The 24521-nt window shown below is 54.1% G+C and overlaps 1 protein-coding gene across 3 annotated transcripts in view; it reads left to right on the top strand.

The window, feature by feature from the left end:
- LOC141747535 (ankyrin repeat and fibronectin type-III domain-containing protein 1-like) overlaps window positions 1–24521 on the top strand; it is a 267665-nt gene that overhangs the window by 21484 nt on the left and 221660 nt on the right. Inside the window, exon 3 of one of the 3 annotated variants that reach the window (XM_074597923.1) lies at window positions 17803–17932. The exons of the other annotated variants lie outside the window; for them this stretch is intronic. Within the exon in view, the coding sequence (XP_074454024.1) occupies window positions 17916–17932 (17 nt within the window). The 5' untranslated portion in view covers window positions 17803–17915. The remainder of the gene's footprint in view (window positions 1–17802; window positions 17933–24521) is intronic. 3 annotated transcript variants of the gene reach the window in all.

The raw sequence follows: 24521 nt of genomic DNA, 5'->3' as shown, positions 1-24521 counted from the left end.
AGTCCCATGCTGTTTTGCTTACTGCTGCCGTTTGCCTTGGCTTGAGGGTGCTCTGCTTTCTGCACGTATCTGGCAGTTGGGTTGCCCGGGGTGGTGGGTTTCTATCTGGGAAGAACAAGTTTATTGGGGTGGGGGAGAAAGAGCAGGCCTTAAGGGTGAGCTTGTTATTTTCTCAAACCAAGAGAGTGGGATTTGGAGGCAAAAGCAAAAGGTTGGGCAGTGGTTCCTAGCAGTGGTCTTGTTCTTTATTTTCGCGGTCAGTTAGTGTCTCTGAATTGGCAATCATGGCTGCTGCCTGCGTGGCTGGGGAGATCTTGCAGGAGCGGGGGAAGAGCTGCTGAACGGGGCTGCTGTGACAGTCTCTGGCAGGTGCCCTAGGTGGATTGGGCACGTTACCCAGTCCTGGTGCCGGGTGTGATGCTGTTGGGCAGTTTTGGGGACGCCCAACGTGTCCAGGAGAACAGAGAGGCAGTTCAAAACTCTGTAATGGTGTTGCTTTGGAGTGATGGCCATCTCCCAGCGTGGGCTTCCCCATGGGGTGGTGGCACATGGTTCTCGGCCATGGCTCAGCCAGTGCTGGCCTCACCTGCCTGTTTTGGGGCTGAGGTGGGTGGCTGTTGGTGTGGGAGAGCGATGTGGCTGGGGCTGGAGGAGGCATTCTGCTGTGCCGAGCCCTCTCCAGCAAGCCAGAGTGGCTTTCCTTCAGCCTTGCAGGGTGGGGGAAGCTACCTGACCTTTAGTGCAGATTTGTTTCTGCATTACTTGCCCTTTTTACACATGATGGAAAACAGGCTGTGGGCAAGAGGGAGCCCGAGCTCTGTAATTGAGCTACTGGGATCAGTCAGGAGAGTTTCTTGGAGAAAAAGAGCATGTAGAGGGAGCAGATTTTGTTGGTGGTGATGGATTGCCTTCCTGCGTGGAGATACAGAACCGGCTCTGGGGTGCTTCTGGACAAACTTAACCATGACGGTCACAACCTGTTCTGTCACCCATCAGTGCAAAGAACTCGGGAATGCCCTGTGATCTGGCACTTGGGGAGGCTTTGGAGGAGGCTCTGGAGGTGCTTGCTGCAAACCTCACCTCCTGGAAGCACCAGCGCTTGACTCCGGCAATTGCCTCGCCCATGCTGGCTCAGCCACCTGGGGTGGCTTCCTGTGGGCTGTGGGGACAGTGGTCATCGGCATGGACAAACTGGTGCGTGTGATCTGAACATCCATCCCTGGGCTGGCAAGGGGATGGTAACAAAATGGGCACGGGAGCTTGCCGTGATGCTGGCAGTCTGGGTCCCCATGTGCCTGATGATGCTGGATTGTTTCAGTGTGGCAACAGTGCCTCACTGGTGCTTCGGCTGAAGTCTTATGAAATCTTTATATCTTAAGTGTACATGACCTATTCATCTGTCTTTAGGCATTGGGCAAACACAGAGGCATATTGGATAAAGCACTACAAATATTTGTAGTTCCCTGAGAAAAGAGCTCTGTGAATCTTGAGGTTTCGCATTATGTGTGGTCCTTTCTTGCTCTGCTTTTCAGGTTCAGACCTTTAAGTGCTCAGCGGAGAGGCAAGGCTGGCCTTTCACTACCAGGGAGCTGAAGGGCTGTGTCACCTCTGCCAGTCCCGTGCCCCGTGCTTGTGACCGTCCTGCAGTCCGCATGATGCTGGTATCTGCCTATGACGCAGGCAGACGCTGGCGGGCACCTGCGTGTTCTGGGCTCTAAGCCCCTTGTCCAGGGAACTGATACTGCAGTCACATGTGGAGCCTAGTAAAATCCCGACAGCCTGGCCAAGTGTTTTGGGACCTGGTGCGGGCACTTCGGTCCTTCTGGGCCATCCCTTGGAACAGGACACCTGGTAGGGGTGCATACAGGAATGGTGTATAGAAATAACGAGGAGTTAAGTGTGCTCTGAATGTAAAGAGGTGGCGTGACGAGGTGGAGGAGGATGCCTTTCTCAAGGGTGGGGATGGTGTAAGGTATTTGGAAGCCAAGGTTGCTTCTCGGTCGTGGAGAGCATTAGAGAAAGCCCCGTGCCTGACAGCAGTCTGTTGGCTGGAGGGGAAGGTGGGGTGCTGGTACATGGTGGGTGTGAAGGTGCTGCTTGCACCCGCCTTGGAGCACCACAAGTTAGAACCCGAGGATGTTGGGTTCCAGCCACTATTCGTTGACTGACCTGTCTGCTGCTTTGAATTAGGTAGTCTTTCTCTTCCACCCCTTTGAACCTTGGAAGAAATTTTTCTGTGCATCTACAGCAGGGGGATGGGGCGAGATGGGACATTTCCAGCAGCTGAGACAAGCTGTGAGGGTTGCTGAGGGACGGCAGCGTGGGGGGGCCGTCGTGTCCTGCATCTCTTAGAAAACCCAGACACTTAAAAGCAGGCAAGCATACAGTTTGAAGACATCATAAATCTTACCTCCACCCATATCGCAAACATGAAGCATGTCCATACCCAGTGCAGGAAAGATTACAGTTTTTAAAGGTTCATAAACTCTCCTTTTTATTGGAGCATTAGAATTCAAACACAACTAGAAATTCTTCTGCAGAAGTGACAATTGCAACAGGTCTGATCCTGGGAAAAGGGCTTAAGTGTGAGTAACTTGGCTTGGCCTAATCAGAGGGATTACCAGGGGCCAAATCCAGTGACAGCAAAAGCCAGTAGTCTGTGATCAGCTGAGTGTGTGTCTGAGGATGTTCTCACTTCCCCTTCCCTCTTTCTTCTGTTTGAGCTGCCTCTTTGACCTCTTGGCTGAGCCCTGGGCTCTCACTTGTTCCCACTTCACCCTAAGTGATGTGAGACGGATTTGCCGTAACCTCCAAGTCAGAGACCAAGTGTAACAAGGTCTTCCAGCACAGCTATGCTTACAGAAATGTTCCCAAGAAATGTTTTCTGGGAGGATTTGGAAATATGGCTGTAAACAGAGATACCAGAAATATGTAATTATATTATTCCTCTATTTCCCTTGAGACAATGATAACGTTTCCAAGTGACGAAGCACTGCGGTCCTCCAAAGCCGGGGACTGGGTGTCATCCCTGCAGGGTGGCTCTGGTGGCCCTGCCTCATGAGGCTTTGCTGAGGTTATGGGTCCGGCACCATCTGGGGGTGCCCTGGGCAGGGTTGTGTCAGCATCTGCCAGTGGATTTGGGAAGAAAACAGATCCTCTGTGGGCACCCTGTTCATCCTCTTTGGTTAGAGCCATCCCTACCCATTGGGCTCATGCTGGGGCTCCTCCGTGCTGCTTCCGTGGCCTCTGGGGCCGTGCGAGGAACGTGTGGTTTTAGCTCTGATTAGGAAAACGTCAAATGTCAGCATTAAAGTCATCATGTATGAAATTTCCTAAAATGGGGTTCAGGTAGAAGTTTATACTTGTGCTTCCTTAGTATGTTTTCAGACACGTTCCTCAACAGGCATGTGCTAAGCTAGGACCTTTGGTCCTTGTAGCAAACATCTCTACTATATTTCTGTCCTCACCCACTACTTCTCCCTCCTCCTCAGTGGTAGGTGCTGGTCATTGCACTGAAATCGATACAAGGCTGCCATTTCGGCAGTTGCTTTCATCTGCATTTAAAAGGCTATATGCTTTGAGTGGGACCTTCGTAAAAGCGTGCGGTCTCACTAGCTCTCAACAATCGTCTCTGAAAAATGCCAATTTTTTTGGTGTTTTTTTTTTTTTTTTTTCCTGCTTGTTGCTTTGGATTTCTTCTAAGCCGAGTGCTTTGGGGTTTTGCAAACGTCGAGAAGCAAAGACGTAGCTTACACTGGGATCAGAGAGTGTTTAAGCAAAGCCTTCTGGTGAAGCCACTGCTGCAGTGATACTCCATCCCAATCTGGGGCAGAAGTGTTTGTTTTTGTTTGCCGCGCGGATCGCGCATTAGGATGCGGGATGGCTGTTTGCCCAAGCTGCGTTTGAGCTGTCGGTCACGGGAGCAGAAGCATGAGCTGGGAGTTTTGCACCAAAGGACGCTGTGCTCTTTTGCGCAGAAGAATTGAGAGCCTCTGAGCCTGATCCAGCCAGCGGCCGGACAGACGAGGTGCACGCGCATGCATCGCTCCCTCGAGCTCCAGCGGCCAGCTCTCCCATCGAGTCTGGTGTGTGCTGATGGTGATGCTGTGTACGGGTGCAGGCCAGGTGGAGAGATGCGCCCACCTGCTGGTGGTGCAGTGCTCTTGGGAGAGCAGCACCATTGGTCCCTTGGGCTTGGTGCCCCTGCGGGAGCACTGTTTCGTATTGATGGCGCTCAGGCACTGGAAGAAGGTCTTTTAGGTATTGGAAAGGGCGTCGCGTGATGGAAGGCAAAGGGTGGGCTGCATGGTCACCTTTGCACTGTTAAGGAAGGAGAAGTCAGTGGTGGGGCTACCCCAGGATTGGTTTGGGGGCTTCATTAGCAATCTGAAAACAGAAATGAGCAGTGACCTCATCTAGGCTTACAGAATCATGAAGGCGGTGGGTCAGATGGAGGTGCAGCTCACCACATCTCTCAATACTAAGCCTAGAAGATGGCAGTGAAACCAGTGGGTAGGAAATTGAAAGAAGATGAAAGAAGGCACCGCTTCCCCGAGCAGGTAGCAAACGCCTGGAGCTTGGTGATCTTGTAGGGTGTGGAGGCAGATGGCTCATCTGAAAGGCACTGGCCAGATTCCTCACCAGCAGGTCTATAGATGGATCCAAAAAGGACTTGGCTGGGGTATACCCACTGACATGCCTCATCCCATAGTTGTGGATGCTGGGAGAATCCAAGGGAATGGACCATGGGGTGCCCAGACTCCTGTGCTCTCCCTAAACAAGCCTCTTTGGAGAAGGTTGAGGCAGAAGAGCAGAAAAGCCAGGCGTGGTCTGCAAGGGGTGCTGAGGTCTGCCAGGGGACACCCCAAAGGGCAGGACAAACGTGACCGGAGCAGGATCTTGCACAGTCTTGCTTGAACTCTGCCCAACCGTAAGATGTGTCTGGGCACTGCCAGGCTAAACTTTCTCTACTCTGGCTAGGTTTTGCCTTGTGTGAGGACTTTTGGTTGCAGCCTGTAGACTGGATCTCTCCGCTTGTTAAATGAATGTACTGGGCTGCAGCGGGTTTCACTCGAGGTGTGCAAAGATGCTTTGAGAGCCCAAAGCCTCCAGGGAGTGTGACTTCTCTTCCCAAAGCCAAGGGGGTGCGCAGGGGGCTGCTGGTGGTCCCCACCACCTGGATGTCTACCCCATGCCAGGACCAGGGTATGCGGAGCATCAAAGTGCAGCAGAGGGAGGAGGTCAGGGGAATGGGAGGAGGTTTTCTGGCCCAGGAGGAATGATGCTGTTTACACTGGTTTGTTGCAAAGCAATGATTCATTGCCAACTTTAATGGTAGAGCAAAGCATATTTACTCAGCTTGTTTGGACGGATAACAACTGCTGGATAAGAAACTGTCAGATGGGAATCAATTAGAGGCTTCGGCTCTTGAGTGAAAGATCATATTTGACATCTGATGGCCTGTGAAACAGAGGAAGGACAATGCTGCTATTTATGTGATTCTCTTCTGGTTCCCTCCCGACTTCCCCGCCATCTCCTTTGCTCTAATATTAGAGCTCTGACCCTCTGTGTCGCTCCCAAAGCAAGCACTGACACCAACCCGTTCCTGTGAAGAGGTCTTTGTGTTTGCAAGGGTTGTGTGTGTGGGGGTGGGATAGCGGTACCGGTGGCGATTACGTCCCTCTTCTCTCCCCGCAGATGAGGCAGTGATTGCAGCAGGCTGACTTTCTGCCAGGGAGAGCCCAGTGCAGGTTCTAGTATGTGCCCTGCAAGTGGCTGTAGACAGGGTTTGTGTGGCGGCCGGAGCCGGGGCCACCACGCAGCCTGGTCAGAGGGTGGTGCCCGGGGTCTGGCTGCTGTCTGGGCTCTGGGTTCACTCCTCTCACTTGATTCCTTGGTGTGTTGAATGGTGACATGGCTTCACCTGCTTCTGCTGGGAGCCCTCTTGACACACGAGCAGATGGAGTCGTCGTCCTGTGTGATGATGGCCCCCAGCGGCGTATGCGTGGTGTGAGGGGGAGGGAGAGGGTGCAGAAGAGCAGAGGGGGTGATGGCTGTCACAAGCAAAAAGCCCTTCCTGCCCTGGAGATATTGCGAGCCTCCTGTGCTAGGGGAGAGTCACCATGAGTCCATGTCACCATGACGTCTCCTTGCCTACGACTCGGCCAACGCTGCCCGAGTTGCCAGTGAATGAGTCAGCAGAGGGTGACTCAGTAAGGTCACCGGACAGCATTTACCCTCCAGGCTGAGACATTCCTGGCTGCATTTATGATACAACTTGCTTAAAAGCCTCTTCACTAAGCGGTGATGGTGACACCCCCTGGCCTGCGGCCTGTGGGCTTGGGTACTGGCAGGCTGCCCCCGCCAAGGAGCCCGCGTTCAGCAGCATCCCAGGGACTGTAGCTCTTGGAAAGAAAAGCACGCGTGGACCCGCTCTCTGTCCTGGAGAAACGCCTCACCTTCAACTATGAGCATCCACGCAGAAACATGACGCTGTGGAGGAAAGATTTGCAGTGAGCTTGCCTCTTTTTTTTTTTTTTCTTTTTTTCTTTTTTTCCCTCTTTCCCTCTCTTGGTGACACACTAACTGCATTAAAGAGCATTTCTCTGGATCACACCCGGTCCTGAACACAAATGCTCTTGTCATGAGTAAAGGTAAAGCTTTTCAGAGAGGTAAAATAATTTATTTGCTTTTCTTACCTCAGGACTTAATTTTGAGGCTGGTTTGAGCCTCATAGAACACGCAGTTGATCTTATCTTGGATTCTTTATCTCCTTTTCCTCCCTTTGATGATGATGCGAAAAAGATTTTCAGCTTCTTTTGACTGTTGGCTTTCTAGGTGTGCTTCAGTGGAGGTGCGAAATCCAAGAGGAACTTCTTGGATAGGTGGGTTGTTGTGTAATGTGTATGGAGCTGTGGTGGTGTGCCTTGCATTACGTCCCTAAGAAATAGCTTTCCTATTTGAAGGGTCTTTGGTCTGCAAGCTGAAAACTTCTCTTCTAGCAGGGGTGTGCTGTTAGGTTTGGCAGAACTGGGGAGGTCGAAGCCAGCCCTGCCCTCTCCATGCAGGGCTTTCTGGGCTCTTCCTCCACCCCCTGGGAGGTCTCTGCCCCTGGGGCTGTCTGCCCCGCTGCTGGCACATCGTCGGGCAGCGTGTCCTGCCTGCTGAGCTGGGCATCAGCCTCACTGCCCAGCATGAGCACTTGTGCAGCTCCATGCTGCAACGTGTTGGTGTGGACTTGAAAGAGCAGAGAAGCAGGTGAACGTGCTTTAGAAAAGGCCCTGTGCTGGCAGAAATGAGCTGTTGGTGGCAGACAAAGAACGGCTGGAAGTACTAGGGCTCAAAACCAGCAAAGCTGTCCTGCTTCTCTGTGGTCCAGCCCGTCCGCAGTATGGCTGGAGCTGGGGAGCCTTAACGGGTAGGGCACCTGGGAGAGGGAGCGTGGCCCTGCTTGGCTGGGCAGATGGTGTCACCCCTCTGTGCCCTGCTTCCCCCGGGACGGGAGACCTGCCCTGTCCTGTGTGTGCGGAGCGGGGCTGGGGGTGAGCTGGGTCTGCTGGGTGGGCTGCTTGTGAGTCAGACGGTATGAAAGTGCATGTACCACTTTTGCCTCCTTCCCTGAATTTTGAAACAAGTTGTCCCTGTACAGAAATGTGGATTGCTGGCCAGGTAGTAATTAACTGGGACAGGTATCTTACTAATTACCCATCCTGGGTGCTATGACACTGCCTGCACATAGCCTGATGTGTTGGGCAGCAGGGGTGAAGGCTGGGTTTTGCCCTCCTCTGGGTTTTCCAGGGAACGCCGAGTGTGTCCTGGCAGTGATGGGTGGGTGTGCGGTGGTTTGTGACACACCCCCTCTGCTCCCCTTCCCAGTCCGCCAGTGCTCTTGGAGGGGGCGTCTGCCGCGGGGCGATGGATGTCCCATGGGAGCGCTGGGGGTTCTTGCTCGTGGCTCATCCTGGGGAGCTGGGTGAGGATCAGAGGGATGGGAGGGCAGCTGAGGGGAACATGGCCTTGTTGAGTGTCCCGCTCCAGCCGTGTGTGCACCCCAAAGCGGAGCAGCGCCTGCCCGTGCCTGAGGTGGGGGTTGGAGGTTGTCCCTTTCCAGGGGGAAGGCACCAGCGTCAGCGCTGGAGGACATCGGGCTGGTGGCACTGCCAGCACCCGGCCCTGCCCCGGCGCGCTCCCCCACCGGCCCACGGCTTCTGGCAGCTGCTGCGAGCCCCGGCGCTGCTGAGAGCTTTGTCAAGTTTACGCTGTTGATTTTGCCTCTCGTGCCAACATCAGGAAGCTCGCTGAAATAAATTAAGACGACGACTGGAGGAAAGCCAAAGCTTTTCCATGGCTCTTAGTGGAGTCGCTCACACCAGAGTGCTTCAGGTGTGAAGCGTCCCTCTGTGCCTCCATTGGCTCCGGGCTGCGAGTCGGACAGAGACGGGCGCTGACAAGCGTCCCCTGCATTCCCAAGGGATATGCCTTGAGTAAATCAATCCGTACGCATGTAAAACTGTAATCGCCCGACTTAACAATGCATGCAGCTTATCCTGGTACAGCTGCGAGATAAGAACATCGTAAAAGTTTATAGCCATAATAAATGGGTCCTCCTGTAAGGACAGTGTTGTTCTTTCACACCACTGCTGGTCGTTTTTTAACTGTGATGTTAAAAATTGTGGGTTTTCTTTAACAACAGCTTTAAAGCTCCCGGTTAACACCATCTCCGTTCCCGCCAGCTCAGCCTGGCCCTGGCTGCCAGCGTGTCCCGTCCAGGCTGGCAGCGCTCCCAGCAGCATGGGCATGGCTGGGTCACCTCCCTGTGACAGTCCCCCTGTGCCCCGGCTGCTGTTTGGTTTGGCCCCAGCCCTGCACCCGGTGTCACTTCCCAGGCTCGGGGATTTCTGTGCCGGGACTGCGCGGGCTCGTATGCCATGGAGGAGCAGAGGTACAAGCCGGCTCTCTGGGCACACAGGCTTTTGCCTTGCCTGGATTTCACCCTGGCGGGGTCCCGGGGCTCTCCCTGCTGCAGGGGAGGATGCTGGGTGCTCGTTAGTCGAACAGCCCTGCAATGCCTGCAAATTTTATTGGGATGGCTTGGCTTTTTGACTCATAGGTGAACTACTGAGCAGCAAAGCTGTTTTCTCACTCTTTTTGGTTATGTGTAGAGCTGCTTCATGGATCCGACTGTGGGTTTTTTTGTGCAGTGTGAAATGATGACAGGTTGCCACAGCTCATGTGCGGCCTCTGAGAGCTGCTGAGAGAGGGGGGTGGTGGATGGCTGGGGAAAACGAGCCATCCTGCGCCAGACCCAGCTGTTAGGGTAGAAAAATGCTGAAAGAGCCTGGGGGAAGGTTGCAGACTGCTGAGTCCTCCCTCCGTGACACAGCCTGTTGTCTGAAGCAGCGGGGATGGCCATGGAGAGCCCGTCTGCAGCCCCGGGCAGGGAGAGCTGCGGGGGCTGGGTGGGGACAGTAGCTCCCTCCCTGTGGAGCCCCCAAAGTCACCGCCTGACACATGAACGCATGTGTCCATGCACACAACGTTGTTTAATGATTATTTCTTTTTTTCCGTACTCCAGTCCTCATTAGCTGGTACGTCTGTTACCAGTTGTAGAGTCCTGCTGGGCTTTTGGGGGCTGAGCTGTGTTTGGAGAGGGGAGAGTCCCCTTCCCCAGCCGCGCTGAGCCCCGGGAGCGTTGGGCAGTGCCCAGGTCAGGCTGCGTCCCGTCTCAGGTCACTGTCAGTGCTCGGGAGGGGAAAAAACCCCAAGCAAGCACATTGTGAGTAACTTGGCAGCCAGGAAGCAAATGGTTTGGGAGTTAATGGCACTTTCAGCAGCGTGCGTTCGCAGGGCAGCTTATTGCACAGGGTCGTGTTGATTTACTTGTCTAGGCCTGCTTCTTGCATTTAGTTACTCTGGGGGGTAATCGGGCCCTGGGGAGGATGTTTGCAGTGACAAGCCCTTTTCCTTTGCCCTTTTTTTTTCTTTTTTTTTTCCTCGGACCTGCTGTAACGGAGCTGGGGGTCTGTCAAGCCAATTATCTTTTAATGCGCTTGCCCCCAGGCAAGTTGGAGGGCAGGGGCCCCTGCGGCCCAGTGTGCAACAGAGCACGGAGCTGGGGAGATCTCGGTTGCCAAAGGAGGTGGCAGCCGTGGCTCCACTTGTGTCACCTCCTGTCCCCCAAAGCTGCCCCTGGCCTTTGGGCTGGATAACTCCTGTCCCCCAGGAGCCTGGCCGCTGCTTGCGAGGTGTCGCTAGGTGTCCTTAAGCAGCCTGATGAAAAGTCCCATGGCACTTTCCATGGGAAGTGGGTTAGAGCACTCAAATGGGGAAAACAAATGTCTCTCTTCCTTTTTTTTTTTAATTTTAAAAAAGTCTGGGTTTTGGAGCTGGCAGAAACACTGTTACTGAGGGTGTGGGGGAAGAGCTTTGCTCTGGGTACCGAGGCCGGTCCCTGCAAGGTTTTGCTTAGATAAGCAACTTCATAAAATGAGGGCGGACACCTGAAGCTTTGGGCTCTTAATGCTGGATTTACTCCTAGCGTAGGTCAAAAAAAAAAGATAATTGTGTTTGTGTGTCATTACCCTGCAGTTTTGTACAGCAGCTCCAGAGTAAAGGAAGAGCCTGAACAAACAACTGGGAAAGCAGTGATATGGCAGCTGCCTGGTGAGGAAGTTCGTGCTTGCTTTTAGTCACTCATGTTGGCCGTTTGGGCTCAGGCTTGGCCTCCTCAGCCAGCTAATGCTGCCTGCCACTGGGCTTGTCAGGAACCAGGATTTGGAAGCAAAAAAAGTGAAAGATATACATATGCATATCTTAATCTTACTCTTTAACGTGTATTTCATGTGTTTAAAAGGCCACTGCCCCGGCTTTCCTCATGCTTTGGTGGCTTCGTTAAGGGCGGGTGATGTGGCTTAGAGGGAGGTTTCCTGGCCTTTGGGCAATGTCCCTCTTCCCTGACCTGCAGCAGAGGGGAAGGGACATTTGCCCAGCAGAGGTGGGAACCCACGGCAGGTAATCCTCACCGTGGCCACTGTGAGCAGGGTGGAGGGAAGAGGGGACAGCCCTCCTCGCCTGCCAGTCCCCGGGACACCCACAGCTTCTTGGGGGCTGCTCTGGTCTCAGGGGAAGCTCCCAGAGGTTTGGGAAGAGGTCCCACGACTTGTTCCTACTAGAGAAATCTCTCTGACACAGCAGGAATAAAAACAAAGAGCTCTTCTTCAGTGTTTACATTTATTTTTAGAAGACAATAAGCGAGCAGATCGAGCTGCAGGCGGAAATGGTGTCTCTGAAGTTCAGGCTCCCCCTCCGCCCTCGTCAGGAAGCGCATGCTGCACGTGCGCCCGCCTGGGATGTTTGTAGACAAAGAGTTTCTTGATGCATTTTTTTTTTTTTTCTCCCCCCTCCAAGTTCCCTTGCCCATAGGCAAAGAGGATTTGCTCGCTGACATGCTGGAGTCTTGTGCGGAGCTGGGCTCTGTGCGTCGGGGGAGCGCAGCTGCACCAGGCTGCTTCTGGTAGCAGCCCTTTGCCTTGGGTGGGAGTGAGCTTCCCGATTTTTTTGGTTTTCTTGGATCAGGGAATTAAATCATCGTTGATGTGGTGCTGGTGGTGATGAGAACGGGGGGCTGAGGTGGTTCGCGGATCCGTCCATCTGGCCGTTCTTCCTCTGTGGGACCGACTTGGACGAAGCTCGTGCTTCCCGTCTCTGCCGCAGCCTGTCTCAGTGACCTGTGGGTCCCCTGGTGCGGAATGAGTACGTAGCCCTGTTTCTTTTGCTCCTTTGCTCTGTGCCCCTTGGGGTGTTGGGGTGTCCCCGGTGAGCCACAGGGCACTGCTATGTGTTGTGGTGATGGGCATTCGCGTGTGGATCGTTTGTGCCTGCTCTGGCCAGAAATCACTGCTGCCGCCGAGGTGCCCCTTTTCTCCTTTCATCAAAAACAGATGCCGTAAGGGACCAAACTGAAACCCAAGGCATGTTCTTCTGGTCATGTCGGCAAATGGGGATGTAGTTGGACCCAGGTTTGTGCCTGTCGGGCAGATGGTCCAGCCGGCTCTGTCAGGACCACGTGCTCCATCGGTGAGCCCTGGCACACGTGGCTTCCTGGGTGCCGTGTTCGGGGCTGTGTGAGTTACGGTGCTTGCTCTCCTTGGAGGCTGCAGTTTTCTCCATGTCTGCAGTGTCTCTTCTGTTCCTGTGGCAAAAGAACCTGATTTGAAGTAAACCCCAGGCTGTGGGGTCTCCGGTGCCAGATGCCGTATCGATGGGCAGATGCCTCTTGTGGCAGCCATGACCGAGTGCATGGGCTGTGTCCTGCCATGGTGCTGGGGACAGGGCTGTTGCCAGCGCCATGGCTAGGAAGTGGACAGAGAGAATTCACGTTTGTTAACATAACAGCATGCAAAGGCTCTTTCATTCAGTCTGTGACTGTCGTAGCGTGGCACGGTCCCTGCTCTTCATGGTCCGGTCTCCGTGCCGACCTCCGGCTGAGGTCTGGAGCCAGCGGTCGAAAGCGGAGGGCTGTCTGCCTGCGCAGGGGGGAGGCAGATGGGGCAGTCAGGAATGAAATGGAAGAGCCGCGGCTATTTTGTGGAGGTGGTGATGCAGCCCAGCCTCCCCACATCTGCCTGGGGTGCAGCTGGCAGAGCAGCTTCCCCTCCAAACCCACTGCCCGGGATGGCCCAGGCTCCTTCCCTGCACCGCCTGGGGAGTGACTGTATCTTGCTTTTAATGAGTTTCCTCCCATCCCAGAGAGTTGGCAGGGAAGGGAGTAGCTTGTTCCTAAGCGCTTGCCAATCCTAATAGAGTGAGTGTTTTTCACAGACTTTGCGGCAATCCCAGCTCCTGCTGGGCAACAGCGTGGCAGGGAGGCTGGAGAAGAGTGGGACTGCGTCCTCCCTGCTGTGGCAGGGCTGGGGGGTGACAGGCAGCCTTTGCCTGCTGCAGACCCCGGCTATTGGCTTTCCCAAATGCCTTTGCCTCCGAGGGATGTGGGGTTAATTCCTTTCCTTGGACTCTGGCTGGGGATCCTCTGTGCTGGCACAGCAGGTCCTGTGGGGTCTGGTGCTGCCCGCTCCCCTCCTGGGGGAGGATAACCCATAGCGGACCAATAGCTTTCTTAAACCAAAGCAGCCTTTGATCTTTCCCTGGGGAGCAAAGCCCAGCCTAAGGGGCAAAAGCGCTTTAAAGGGTGCACATGTGTCGCTGTCTGGCTGATGTCTTGCCTTTCTGGTGTGGGTATTGAGGGGGACGTTGTGTTGTACGGTCTGTGTCCCTCCAGATGGACAAGCGCATCTCTGCTCCCTCTCTGAGCTGGGGCTATAACTGGCACCATCTGCCAGGTCCCCACCATGAGCTGGCCTGTGGCTATGGTAAGAGTTTACGGCATTGCTCTTAGCCCGTGTGAGGTGCTCACCTGGAAGTTTCTCCTTCCCAGCTGCCTGCTATTGGAAGGGGTGAGGGGATGTGGCAGCTTTGGCAGCCCCTTTGAGGACTGCAGGGCTGTGCAGTGCGTGGGCCATCAGTGCTGTCCCTGCCCAGGGCCACGGGGCTGCTCCCCTGGCTCTGCGTGGGGGACGGGCTTTCCCCTCCTGCCAGGTGTGGTGTGAAGCTTTCCCTCCTTGTGTGCCATCCATGTGCTTGCACCAGCAAAAGGGTGGCTGAGGGGGGCAGTGGGGAGAGCCTGGCTGGCGTACTGGTGGGGATGGGAAGCCCTGCCCAGTGCCAGCTCCTGCCAGGCTGGCTCAGAGGTTGGCATGGCTGCTTCCTCCTCCTCTTTGTGCGTTGGAGTGCAAATAGCCAAGCAGTGAGTGCGTAACTCTTGCTTCCTTCTCATTAAGGTGCTCATTTGGTGGCAAACTCAATAGTTAAGGGCACAAAACTCTTTCAGTAACTATGAATTAAAAGCAAGAGCAGCCGACCAAAACTTACCCAAGCTCCCAGGAATTCCTGAATGGCCTGTATTTGTTCTTGGCAAAAGGGGATTTTCTTTCCTTTTCTGTGAAGGAACCTTCTGAAGCTGTTTACTTCCGCGCTCTTCTTGGCTGCGACCATTTTATGCAAAGAAGTCAAAATCATTAATGTGAAAATCAGTGGTTGCCAGGCCAATGATCCTCACACTGAAAATAGTGCATGAGATTTGTCTAAAAATGTAATGACTCGAAACTGTATGAGCTGAACTCTCTTTTGAGAGAAGACAAGTGTGACTGTTTCTGTAGGGGGTCCTGTGTGGGCTGCTAGGTGGGTTTGCATCTCTGGCCGTCAGTGCTAACGTTCTGGTGCATGAAATAAATCACATTCTGGGAAGCAGCTGGTGCAAGACCACGGGACCAAACCCGCAACAAGCATCCTTTTGGTCCTGTGCATGTCTGGAGTGTTTTGCCTTGGCCGATCGAATGATTCCCTGGGTCCTGTGTCAGCATTGGGAAACCCGGGTTTTGTCGTACTGGAGTCTCACTGCCACCTGTCTCCTTTCTGCAGCGGCAGTGCCCTGGCAGCAAAAGGGAGCCTTTTCCAAGGTCTGTTCATGCTCAAGCACCCTCTCTGCGGAGGGGAAAAGCTGGTGGCTCTCAGGAGTCAGAAGCATGAGGGCTCATAGCTCCCTGGACGCACCCTTCTCCAGCCTGTGGAGGAAGAGGAGGGTTATCTGTTGGCCCCGGACACTGTGGCTGCTCACCAGGCTGCACCTGAATGAGTTCCTGAGAGCAAACCTGCACCTGGAGGTGCTGAAAAAGACGCTCTTAGCAAAATGAGAAGCAGGGTCCCACCACAAGCTCCTTCTGGGTCTGGCCATAAAGGGCAGAAGAGTATTTACTTTCTATTCAGTAAGAATTTTATTTGCATTGTCCTGGCAGCAGCGGTGAAGATGTGTTGCTGCAGTAAAACCTGGCTTTGCATGGACTGGGGAGGAGGGCCGGGAACCTCTCCTTCCAGCCCCTGGGCACTACAGTTCCTGTCCACAGCTACACAGGGGTTTTGAAGTGCTCAGTGCCCGCAGAAGCCTGGTGGGTAGACAATGGCGTCAGCTCCTCGTCCCGTAGCAGTGAGCCCCATACGGCCGTGTTACCACATGTGCGGCAGCAAGAAGGGGTTTGCCCTTGCACGGTCTCTTCTCAGGGTGCCAGTGACAGGACACGGGTAATGGGCACAAACTGAAACACAGGGAATTGCACTTAAACACGAAAATTGCTCTTTGCCTGGAGTAGGCTGCCCAGAGAGGTTGTGGAATTTCCAGCCTTGGAGAGACTCAAAACTCGAGTAGACACTGGCCTGGGCAGCCTGCTGTAGCTGGACCTGCTTGAGCAGGGGCTTGGACTGGGTGATATCCAGAGGTCCCTGCGACCCTCAGCCATACTATGATCTTTGTTTCTGAAATGCTAGATGAAGCTGGTTCCTTTGGCTGCCACCGTTTAAGGAACATCTTCAGCTGCATCAGCTCTTCCTCGCCTTTTGCTCCTCATTCGTGGCCTAAGGTGGGAAGGCGATGGAATGGGGCTCAGCAGCCCAGGTCCCATGTGTCCCCTGGTGCGTGGGGCAGAAGAGACGAGGTGATGGGAAGCCTTCCTCTCTGTGCTGAGCTGGTGGCTGGGCAAAGTGCTGCCTGGAGGAGCCTGGCAAGGGAAGGGACTATCACCGGCTGCCCAGTTCCCTTCAGCATTGGCTCTGCCTACAACAAATCTCCCTCCCTGGCTGTAAGAGCAGCTGGGAGAGAAGCGGTGAACAATCTTATCTTTGGTCCTGGTCGGGATGCCCTTAATAGCGCTGGGAATTACATGTGTAGTCCCATTGCTGCACTCTTTTAGCCTATGTTTTCTCTTTTAGATTTGCTTTGCAATCCGCTTGACGTGAGCATGCAGAAGTTTTCTTCCAGACTTTTCTTCTTTGTCAAAAAGTACAGCTTCCCCTGTACCTCGTAAGCCTAAGGGTGCCCCAGCTTTGATTTAGCTTTGCAGGCAAACCGGGAAGAGCATCCCTTGGCTGAAAGGCATTTAGAAAGCGAGGGGGAAAACCAGTTCTGTAATTAAATGCCTAACCCTCCTGCATTCTGGGGGTTAATCACAGTGCTGCTGTGTTGGGAGGGTGACGGGGAGGGGCATGTGCAGGTTGTTTTAAGGTAAATCAAAGAGCTGCTCTGCAGGCTTGACTTTCTAATACCTAATTTGTCCGATTGATCCTTAACGTTGGGTAATGAGCTGGAAGATTTGTCCAGTGCTTAAGGGCAAACCCCATTAGCTGTGTCATAAATAAAATTTCCCTGGCATCTTTCTCTGTCAGACACAGTGATTACAGCCTCAGCTGCTTGGCTGGGGTTGCAGTCTCCAATTTACAAGCAGAAAAATATTTCTAGCTGAAACTGGGGGTTCCAGGCTTCCACCTGACAATGTCCTGGATTTTCTGAGGGTAAATAATTTTTGGCCAGGTGCTTTCTGCTGCTTTAGCAGCCGCAGCTGGAAGAGGAGCAAGGGAAAGCAGTTCCCTTGGCCATAGGTATCAATACAGATTCCGAGGCGCAGTCCTGGCTCGGGGAGAGCAGGTTTCCTGATATTAGCAGGTGTGACTGAGGACGAGGTTCAAATATTTCTTTTGCATCGGTGTCCATTTCTAGTGAAGCAAAATAAAGATTTGCAAATAACGTTCTTTGTTGTGTGTTTTCCCCCGACAAATTTGCCTTGAATGCGCATGCTGAAGCAGGCAGCAGTGACGCAGCGGAGACTGAATCCAGGCAGATATCTGTGTGAATTTCAGCCATGCTGGAGACCAGCAGCCACCTTTTTCGGTCTATCACAGGGCAAATCTGCAACAGGCAGCTTAGTGATATGCACGTTAGGGTTTGGAGGCTAAAAGCAAAGGCGCTCGGAGCTGAAAGAGATGAAAACAGAGCGATGTTGTGATACAGCAGAAAAAGCACTGAGATGCCTCTTTTTAGTGGGGGAGTCTTTCTGCTATTAGCCCTAATGGAGGAAGACTTTCTGCTAAAGCTTTCTCTCCTGATAGCTTTTTGCACTTCCCTGTCCTCCCTGGATCTTGCCCCCCGCTGCCACCGTAGGATGACTGATTCACACAGTTCCCCACTCCTGGTGGAGGGTTTCTTTTTCCCCGGTAATTCATACTTCCGCCTTAGCTTCTGAACGGGGCATCTCATCTCTCTTACCACACCGGGTCGCGGGCTAATGAGAATGCATCCACGTAATAACAAATGGATGTCCGCATGGCAGCGAGTAAATGCACTGAGCGTTCTTGCCAAGCCACGCATGTTTACTGAGGTCAGGAGGAAGCACTAACACATTTTGGCTGCTAGTTCCAAAGAGAGGGGAGGAAGGTTATATGAAAGTAAAAGCCCATAGTTCTTGCTCACACATCTACTTTTTACTGCCAAATAAGAAATTAATGTAATCCATTAGCTAATGTAATCCTTTATCAATCCAGTGACTGATAATCATCTAGAAAGAGAACAGCGCATCCCGGTTTAATGTCAGAGGTACCGAGCGAACGAAGGAAGGTTTGCATCCTCACTGTGGGCGCGCTCCTACACCAGCATGCCCAGGCTCAGGGCTGCTGAGATCCCTTAAACCGAGCTCATTGCTCAGGCCCGAGGGATGGGATGAGCTGAAGCCACTGGATGGGATTGTGCTGGACCAGATGTCTCTGTGGCTCTTGGCCCCGTTTGGGTGGGAAGTGTATCTCCTCTGGGCACGTGGTTCTCTCACGGCCTCACTCACCTCTGCGTTACGTGCTGGCGACGCGCTGGGCTGCGTCCCGTCCGTCTCACTAACAGGCAGGGTCTCCATCTCTCTCTCCCTCTTCCAGTGGCGCAGGGTAGCTAGAGATGGTGGAGCCTGGAGGTTTGCATCGTGGCGCACGATCTCTCGGCCGCTGGGAGCCCAGAAGGAGCTGCTGTGGACCCTGAGGCGAGGGGCGGGATGGAGCTTGTCAAAGGGTGAGTTGGGGGCTGCACCACGCTCCCTGTCTTTCGCTCGCTGATGGCTGGTAAGGGAAGAGACGCGCTGGTGTTTGGGGAAGCTGAGCTGATGCCTGGCTCTCTATTCGGCATGCATGGCGCCTTTGTTCTGCTTTCATATTTTGCAGAGCAAACCTCTGCCTGTGGGGAGAGGCTGTGCCTCACAGCGTGGGTGAGCAGTAGATGCCACGACTGAGGGCCGCAGCCTTTCCCCGTGTTTCCCTGTTGTCACACAGCCTGACAAACACCTAGTGGTTCCACAGCTGGGCGCAGCCCTCGCCTGTAGTGGTGGGAGCTGTGGGGAGTGCTGGACAAGCATTTTGTGTTTTAATTGGGGTAATGCAACGTGAACTAGCCGTGACTAAGGAGGGTGTGAATGACAGGGTTTGTACCAGTAGGGAAAACCCGGTATGTACTGTCAAACCTGGCGGTTTTCCTGCAGCAGTGGTAAAATACGTATATTTAATCTCAGTCCGTTATGTCAGCTTTCCAGAGTGAGTGCTGCGTAAAGAAAACAAATATTTCTTTCTGATTCCCTTTATATCTGGTCTTGTTTTTCCCATAAAGTTACGGGGAGGATTTGCCTTTTCAGGGAGGTCCCCCTGGGAAGCGTGTACTGGGCTGGGCTGCCCTGGCTGCGCAGAAGCTGAGAGGCCGCCGCTAAATGCTTCCCACTTTTAGGATGTGTGCTGAGATGACTTGAGAGGGATTGCACAGGCGCAGGAGTAAACACAGCACACGTCCTGGTCCATGCCACAGGCACGAGGGAGGGTAGGTAGGGTAGGCAGGCAGGAGGGCTGCTCTCGTCCCGGAGCCGGGGGATGGGAGGAAATGGGAGAAAACCTGTTGTCCTCGGGGGTTTGTTTTTCTGCATATGGAAATCATGTCTGGTACGGATGTGAAGTTCAAGCGCTGGGAAGGGACAGGATGGGCCATGTCCGAGGGCAGAAGCGCAGATCCCGCTTGGCTTACCCCTGAGGAGAAACACTTTAGAACCCTCAGCTTGGGGGCAAAATAGAAACACGGGTAATACATGGATTTAATCTGGGATGGGTCCAGCCCCTCTTGGCTCAGTCTTCTTGTTGCTAGGAGCGTGTGTTCGTGCACCAGTGCTGTGTGCTGAAGGACCTTCCACAAGGAAGGGTGGGACCCCCAGCTGGTCTCATGTGCAGGGCAGGCAAGACACAAAGGGAGTGTTGCAGAATTCTGTCATCTGCACGTGGCTTAGAAACCTCCAAGTGAAAAGCAGCCAAAGCCCAGGCTCCGGTCGTTGAGCTGTCTAGTCTCTCCCCCAAAGCTAACTTTGCCTTTGCAGATACAAAGGCCAGTTTGTCTCCCCCGCCTTGGCAGGGCTCGCCATCGCCTAACGTTGGCTTTGTCTGCCACGGGCTCATGGAGCCGCAGATGGGCTAGGGCGAGCAACTTCTCAATGCCGGGATTGTGCGCAGCCGCCCCCACCTCTCCTGGGGGGGACATGCAGGGTGTGCTTGCTGTGTCCCCCACTGCCTTGCTGCGACCTCGGGGTGCTCCAGGCCCCCAGCACCCCCAGGAGCCAGGCAGTGCCCTTGTGGCGCAGAGCTGTTGTGCTGAGTCCGGTCCTGCTGCCTGTCTGTCCCCAGTGGTCCCCTTGCCCTGCAGGGACCTGTCTCCTGGGTGTCCACCTTCTCAGAGAGGGAAGGAGGATTCATCCAAAGGGCACGTGGTCCTGGTTGGATGGAGATGTGCCAACCTCAGCCTTTGCCATGTACGCTTCTGCCACGTGGGTGAAAGAAGGGAGTGCTGGATATTCCCACTTCAGTGCTCTTGCTATGGGACAGAGGGATGGAGACCCCTAGGGAGTGTGTAGCCCACCGGGTAGAGGGACTGATCCTCTGCGCCCCTGCTCCCTAACTCCCTGTCCCCCTCTGGGCTCCATTTGTCCATGTCTGTCTTAAAGTGCAGAAGGAGAAGTTGGAAAAACAACCTGTGAGTAGTGAAGGGACGAGCTGGAGGTGCTGGACCTGGGATGGGAGCTTGGTGGTGGATGCGGTAACTGCACACAGTCCATTCTGCTAATGCAAGTGTGGACAGCAGGGTGCCCAGCGAGTTAAACCGAAGGAAGAAGTATCTTAAGGGGGCCTACAAGAAAGCTGGGGAGGGACTTCTTAGGATGTTGGGTAATGGCAGGACTAGAGGGAATGGATCTAAACTAGAGATGGGTCGATTCAGACTGGACGTTAGGAAGAAGTTCTTCACCATGAGGGTGGTGAGACACTGGAACAGGTTGCCCAGAGAGGTGGTGGAAGACCCATCCCTGGCAGTTTTTAAGGCCAGGCTGGACGGGGCTTTGAGCAACCTGATCTAGTGGGAGATGTCCCTGGCCAGGGCAGGGGGGTTGGAACTAGATGATCTTTAAGGTCCCTTCCAACCCTGACAATTCTATGATTCTATGTTAGGGGGAGCTTCTGAGCAGGCTGTTTCGGGAGGATGTGGTCTTTGTTACTGGTGCAAGAAGAGGTCAGAAAAAGCAGTGGTGGGAGGCAGGTGCAGCACGGGCTGATTCCCTTTCCTTGTTCCTGCCACTCTCCTTCCTTGGGTCTGCTTGTGACCACCTTGGGGCTGGACCTGTTGCCCAGAGGTCGTAGTAATGGTGGTCGGGGTTGTTTCAACATGTGTGAGAAAGGGAAGAATAGGTTTCTATGAAGTCTTGGCAGGAGTCTGATCCCTCTGTGTTTCCTTCCTTCACATCCCTGCTGCGTGGGGACAGCAGGGGTTGTCTGGCAGCCGTCACTAGACTCCTCTGTCCCCTCTTCTGTGCTCCCACACTGGAATTTCTGCCTGAACTCTTTTACCAAGAGATGGGAAACTGCAAACCCTGACCCTGTCTCTGACCCCCCACGCAATGCCCCTGCTTCCCAGATCGGGGTGGGAGAGAGGAGGGGGCGGCACAGCGGGGAACAGGCAGGAGGCTGGGGCTGGGTCCCTGCGGTGCGTGGGGTGGGCTCCCGCTGGGCCGAGGGACGCGAGAGGGCAGTGCGGGACCGCTGCTCCCCCCTGGTACCCCCCAACCCGTGCTGCTCCACCTCCCACCCTGCTCTCACCCCTAGCACCCTCCTGGCCCCCCCAGCTCCGTGTGGTCTTCCCACAGCCCCACATCTTTTTGGGTGGCCGGAATATCTATATCAGTCTCCGGGAAGCTCCATCTTCTTAAGCAAATAATTACTTATTCAATTTCATAAGGGTCGTCTCCTGGGGAGGACAGGCCTCATGCTTTTCAAGTGTCAGATACAGCTTTTAGCAAAGGGAGCAGCTGTCCTGCGGTGCCTTACAATGGCTGCTGCTGTCTCTTGGCAGGGCACTGCGGCTGGAAACCTGCCTGCCCCTCGCTGCCGGGGGAGTGAGAGACGGTGCCACATGAGCGGGCTGAGAGGGGCTTCACAGGGAGGGCTGCTCTTGCTCCTTGGTGCTGTGAAATGTGACGCTGCTGGGGCTTTTCCTGCGCGCTTCATCCCTGGGTTACGGATTTGGGAAGGGGGCGGGAAAAACCAAACCTCTGCAGAAGATGACGGTTAAGACAACAAAGGCATTGAATCGTAAGGGACATAACTATCATAAGGTGCTTTCCTCTCTGCTTTGAAAAATGAATTGTGTGAGATGGAGAGGGATGCTTTGCACAAAGACTCGCTCTTGAGCGATGTCGGAAGGCAGCTGTGGTGTCAGCCCTCATCAGGGTGACATGGTGTGATTCTCACCCAGGCTCTTGCTTTGGAGGTGCTGGCTTTGGCTGGGCATGGCGGAGCAGGGTGCTAATCCCTTGGAAGTGAACAGGAGAAGGAGCCATAAGGCTCTTTTTTCTTTCCTTTATTTATTTTTTTTTCCGTCGGCCTTCATAGTTCTGACCTAGAAATTCCTCACCCCATTTGCTGAGCTGGCTTACTTAAAGACTTGACTGATTTGTGGAGGATTAATTATTCCCCGAGTGTGGGGAAGGAGGGTAATCTCTGCTCCTGACTCTGCAGGCAACCGTGTCCCTGCAGGGCCCTTCCCTGGGGACCCCCGCGGCAGCGCTCGCCCTGGGCTGGGCACATCCGCGGCCCGGGAGTGCATCGGGGGTCCATCAGGATGCATTTCTGCGTGTTGCTCTGGCCCTTTTGCTTGCTTTAGCTCTGTTTAAGCAGGAAACAAAATTCTGGCCTCGTGGTCTTCAGCGACGCGTTTTCAGCTTCTGCTGCTGTTGTGCCTCCCTGGAGGTCCCCGTGACTGATGTCCCTGAGGTCCCGTGGCAGCTGCACCGTTGCTCAGCCTCCCTGCTTGGGGTGGGCACTTTCGCCTTGGCCGGGGCTTGCACAGAGGGGCTTGGCCGCAGGAGTCTCTGGAGTCCCTCAGAGAAGGGCTGTCAGCAGGAGATCTGGTGACAGTGCTGGGGCTTGGGGACCCTTGGTCTCTGTCCCCAGGGGTGGGATGCTGCTGGCCCTCCCTGCAGCTGTGCCCGCATCCTGCCCACGTGTTTTAGAAGTAGGAGGCTGTCCTTGGCTAGAGGATAGTCATCTTGGGTAGAGAGGCAGAAGGACCAGGTGAATTGGAATGGATTGGATGGGCTCCGAAAGAAGCAGTGAGATGGAGGGGATACGTTCCCTGATTGAATAACTACCCCCCCCAGTGAAATGTAGGAAACTTATAATTATTATTTCCTTTCCTTTTGCTGGCCTGTCCAAGGCCGCTTTGCATGCAACAAAAGTGTGCAGTTTGGGTAGTACTTGTTCCTTTAAAGCCGTGCTGCTGTGCTCAGGGTAATTCCTCAGATGTGCAGTGACAGCAACTATTTTTCAGGTTGCAAATAGCTAAGTGCCCTGGAGAGTGTATAAAGGAATATATTTCCTTGATCTCCACAGGCTCTTGATGCACTGGTGAAAGCGGAGTCCCTGTTTAACAACAAAGTAAGGGTAGGTTGGCAGTTTCTATCCTTTATGTGCTCCTCTGCTTTCCCTGTGCTGTTTTGGGAGGAAACATGGTTAACAGGCTGTCGGCAGCAGCAGCGCGGGTCTGTTAGGCAGCGCAGTTTGTGTTTTGGACCCAAACTGCATCCCTGTGGGTTTACTTGGATGCTTTGCCCCTCGTTGCCCTTGTGGGAAGACGGAGGTGCCACTCGCAGCCTGGCTGCACCCCCTGCAGCTCTGCCGCCACACACATGGAGTGAATGCGCGTTCCTGGGGAGAGGGGTTGTGCTGCTGCTCTATGTTCCACTGCATAAGGGTTTTTGGCAGCATTTGTCCTGGGCGCCTTCGGGCCTGTGACAGGCACAGTTGTGACAGGCACAGTTGTGCCAGGAGGAGCCTGGGCCACCGACAGGGTCCTGTAAACCTGCTTTTGAGAAGGCGATACCTGAACTTCTTTTTTCCCTGACCCGTTGCGGACTGGTGGGTTGGCTGGTAGTGACTGTAATGTTTTTTGCTTGTGTTTTAGCAGAATTGTTGCAATAAACAGTAAATGATTCCATTAATAACCTGCGAATAGCTGCTCACCAGCTGAGCCGTGGGATCTGTTGGCTGGAGGGAACTGCCAGGACGCGCCAGTGTTCCAGCTGAACCCCGTGGGCAGAGCAGCAGCATGCAGCCGCTGGCTGGCTGGGCTGCCATGGCCCGGCTGCTGGAGCTCACCCCCAAAACGGGCCATTTTCACAGGGCGTGTGGGCAGAACGCCATGCGGCCGGGCAGGTACTGGGGCTTTGGAGAGGATGGTTCCCTGCTGGAGCAGCCCCAGCTGTAGCAGAAAAACCACAGGAGCGGAGGAGCGCTCTGCCTGCAGCAGCTCTCTGTGAGCTTGGTGGGTGCCAGGCGGAGAGACCAGGGGGATGCTGGTTAAGCAGCTGCTGTTGTAACTGTAAGCCAGCGATTAAGGACTCTCTAAGACTCAATTTTGGAGTGTTAGAAAGCAGGCATTCTTTATTGCGGCGCTGGGTGTGCAGGGGATCACTCCGCCCGGTGTGTGCGCGGAGCTGCTCCACTACAAAGGTTATAAGCAATCAGAATGTACATATTAATTACATTTCCCAGAAATGATTAGCATATTCATATTATCACCTAGAACTCATTAATACATGTAAATGTCCTTGACGCAGGCTCATCCATGTCCATTGGTGGTCTTCCAGGGTCCTCTGCTGGTCGTCGATAGTCTTCCTCACCGTGTCCGCTGGTTGAACTCGGTCTTCGCACAGACTCAGTTCGTCTTTTGGCTTAGTTTGCAACTCCTGTTCTCACCAAACTAGCTTATTCTAGCATCTCTCCCCACCTACTGTCCTCAAGGGTACAACGTCTCAAGACTTCCTTCTATCCCGCTATCCCACCCAGCAGATGTCTAACCCATCCGCTTACAGAGCATTTCAAACTGAGCTACATTATTCCAGCAAGGAGGGAACCAGATGTTCTTTTTAACTCGTTATCAGTAAGGCCTGAGGGGCTTCCCCCCACAGCGTTTTGTGCTGTTCAAGGCTCCTGTATCACCAGCTCCTGTATCACTGTCACCCTGCAGTGCCACGTGTCTGCCCATGTCTCCTGCACACGTTGCAAGAGCTGGTGTTTCAAACTGAGTC

The sequence above is a fragment of the Larus michahellis genome, chromosome 8 (assembly GCF_964199755.1).
Source record: "Larus michahellis chromosome 8, bLarMic1.1, whole genome shotgun sequence".
In the NCBI taxonomy this organism is placed as follows: Eukaryota; Metazoa; Chordata; class Aves; order Charadriiformes; family Laridae; genus Larus; species Larus michahellis.
Note: the sequence above shows the minus strand (reverse complement) of the source record. Positions and strands in the feature narration are given on the sequence as shown.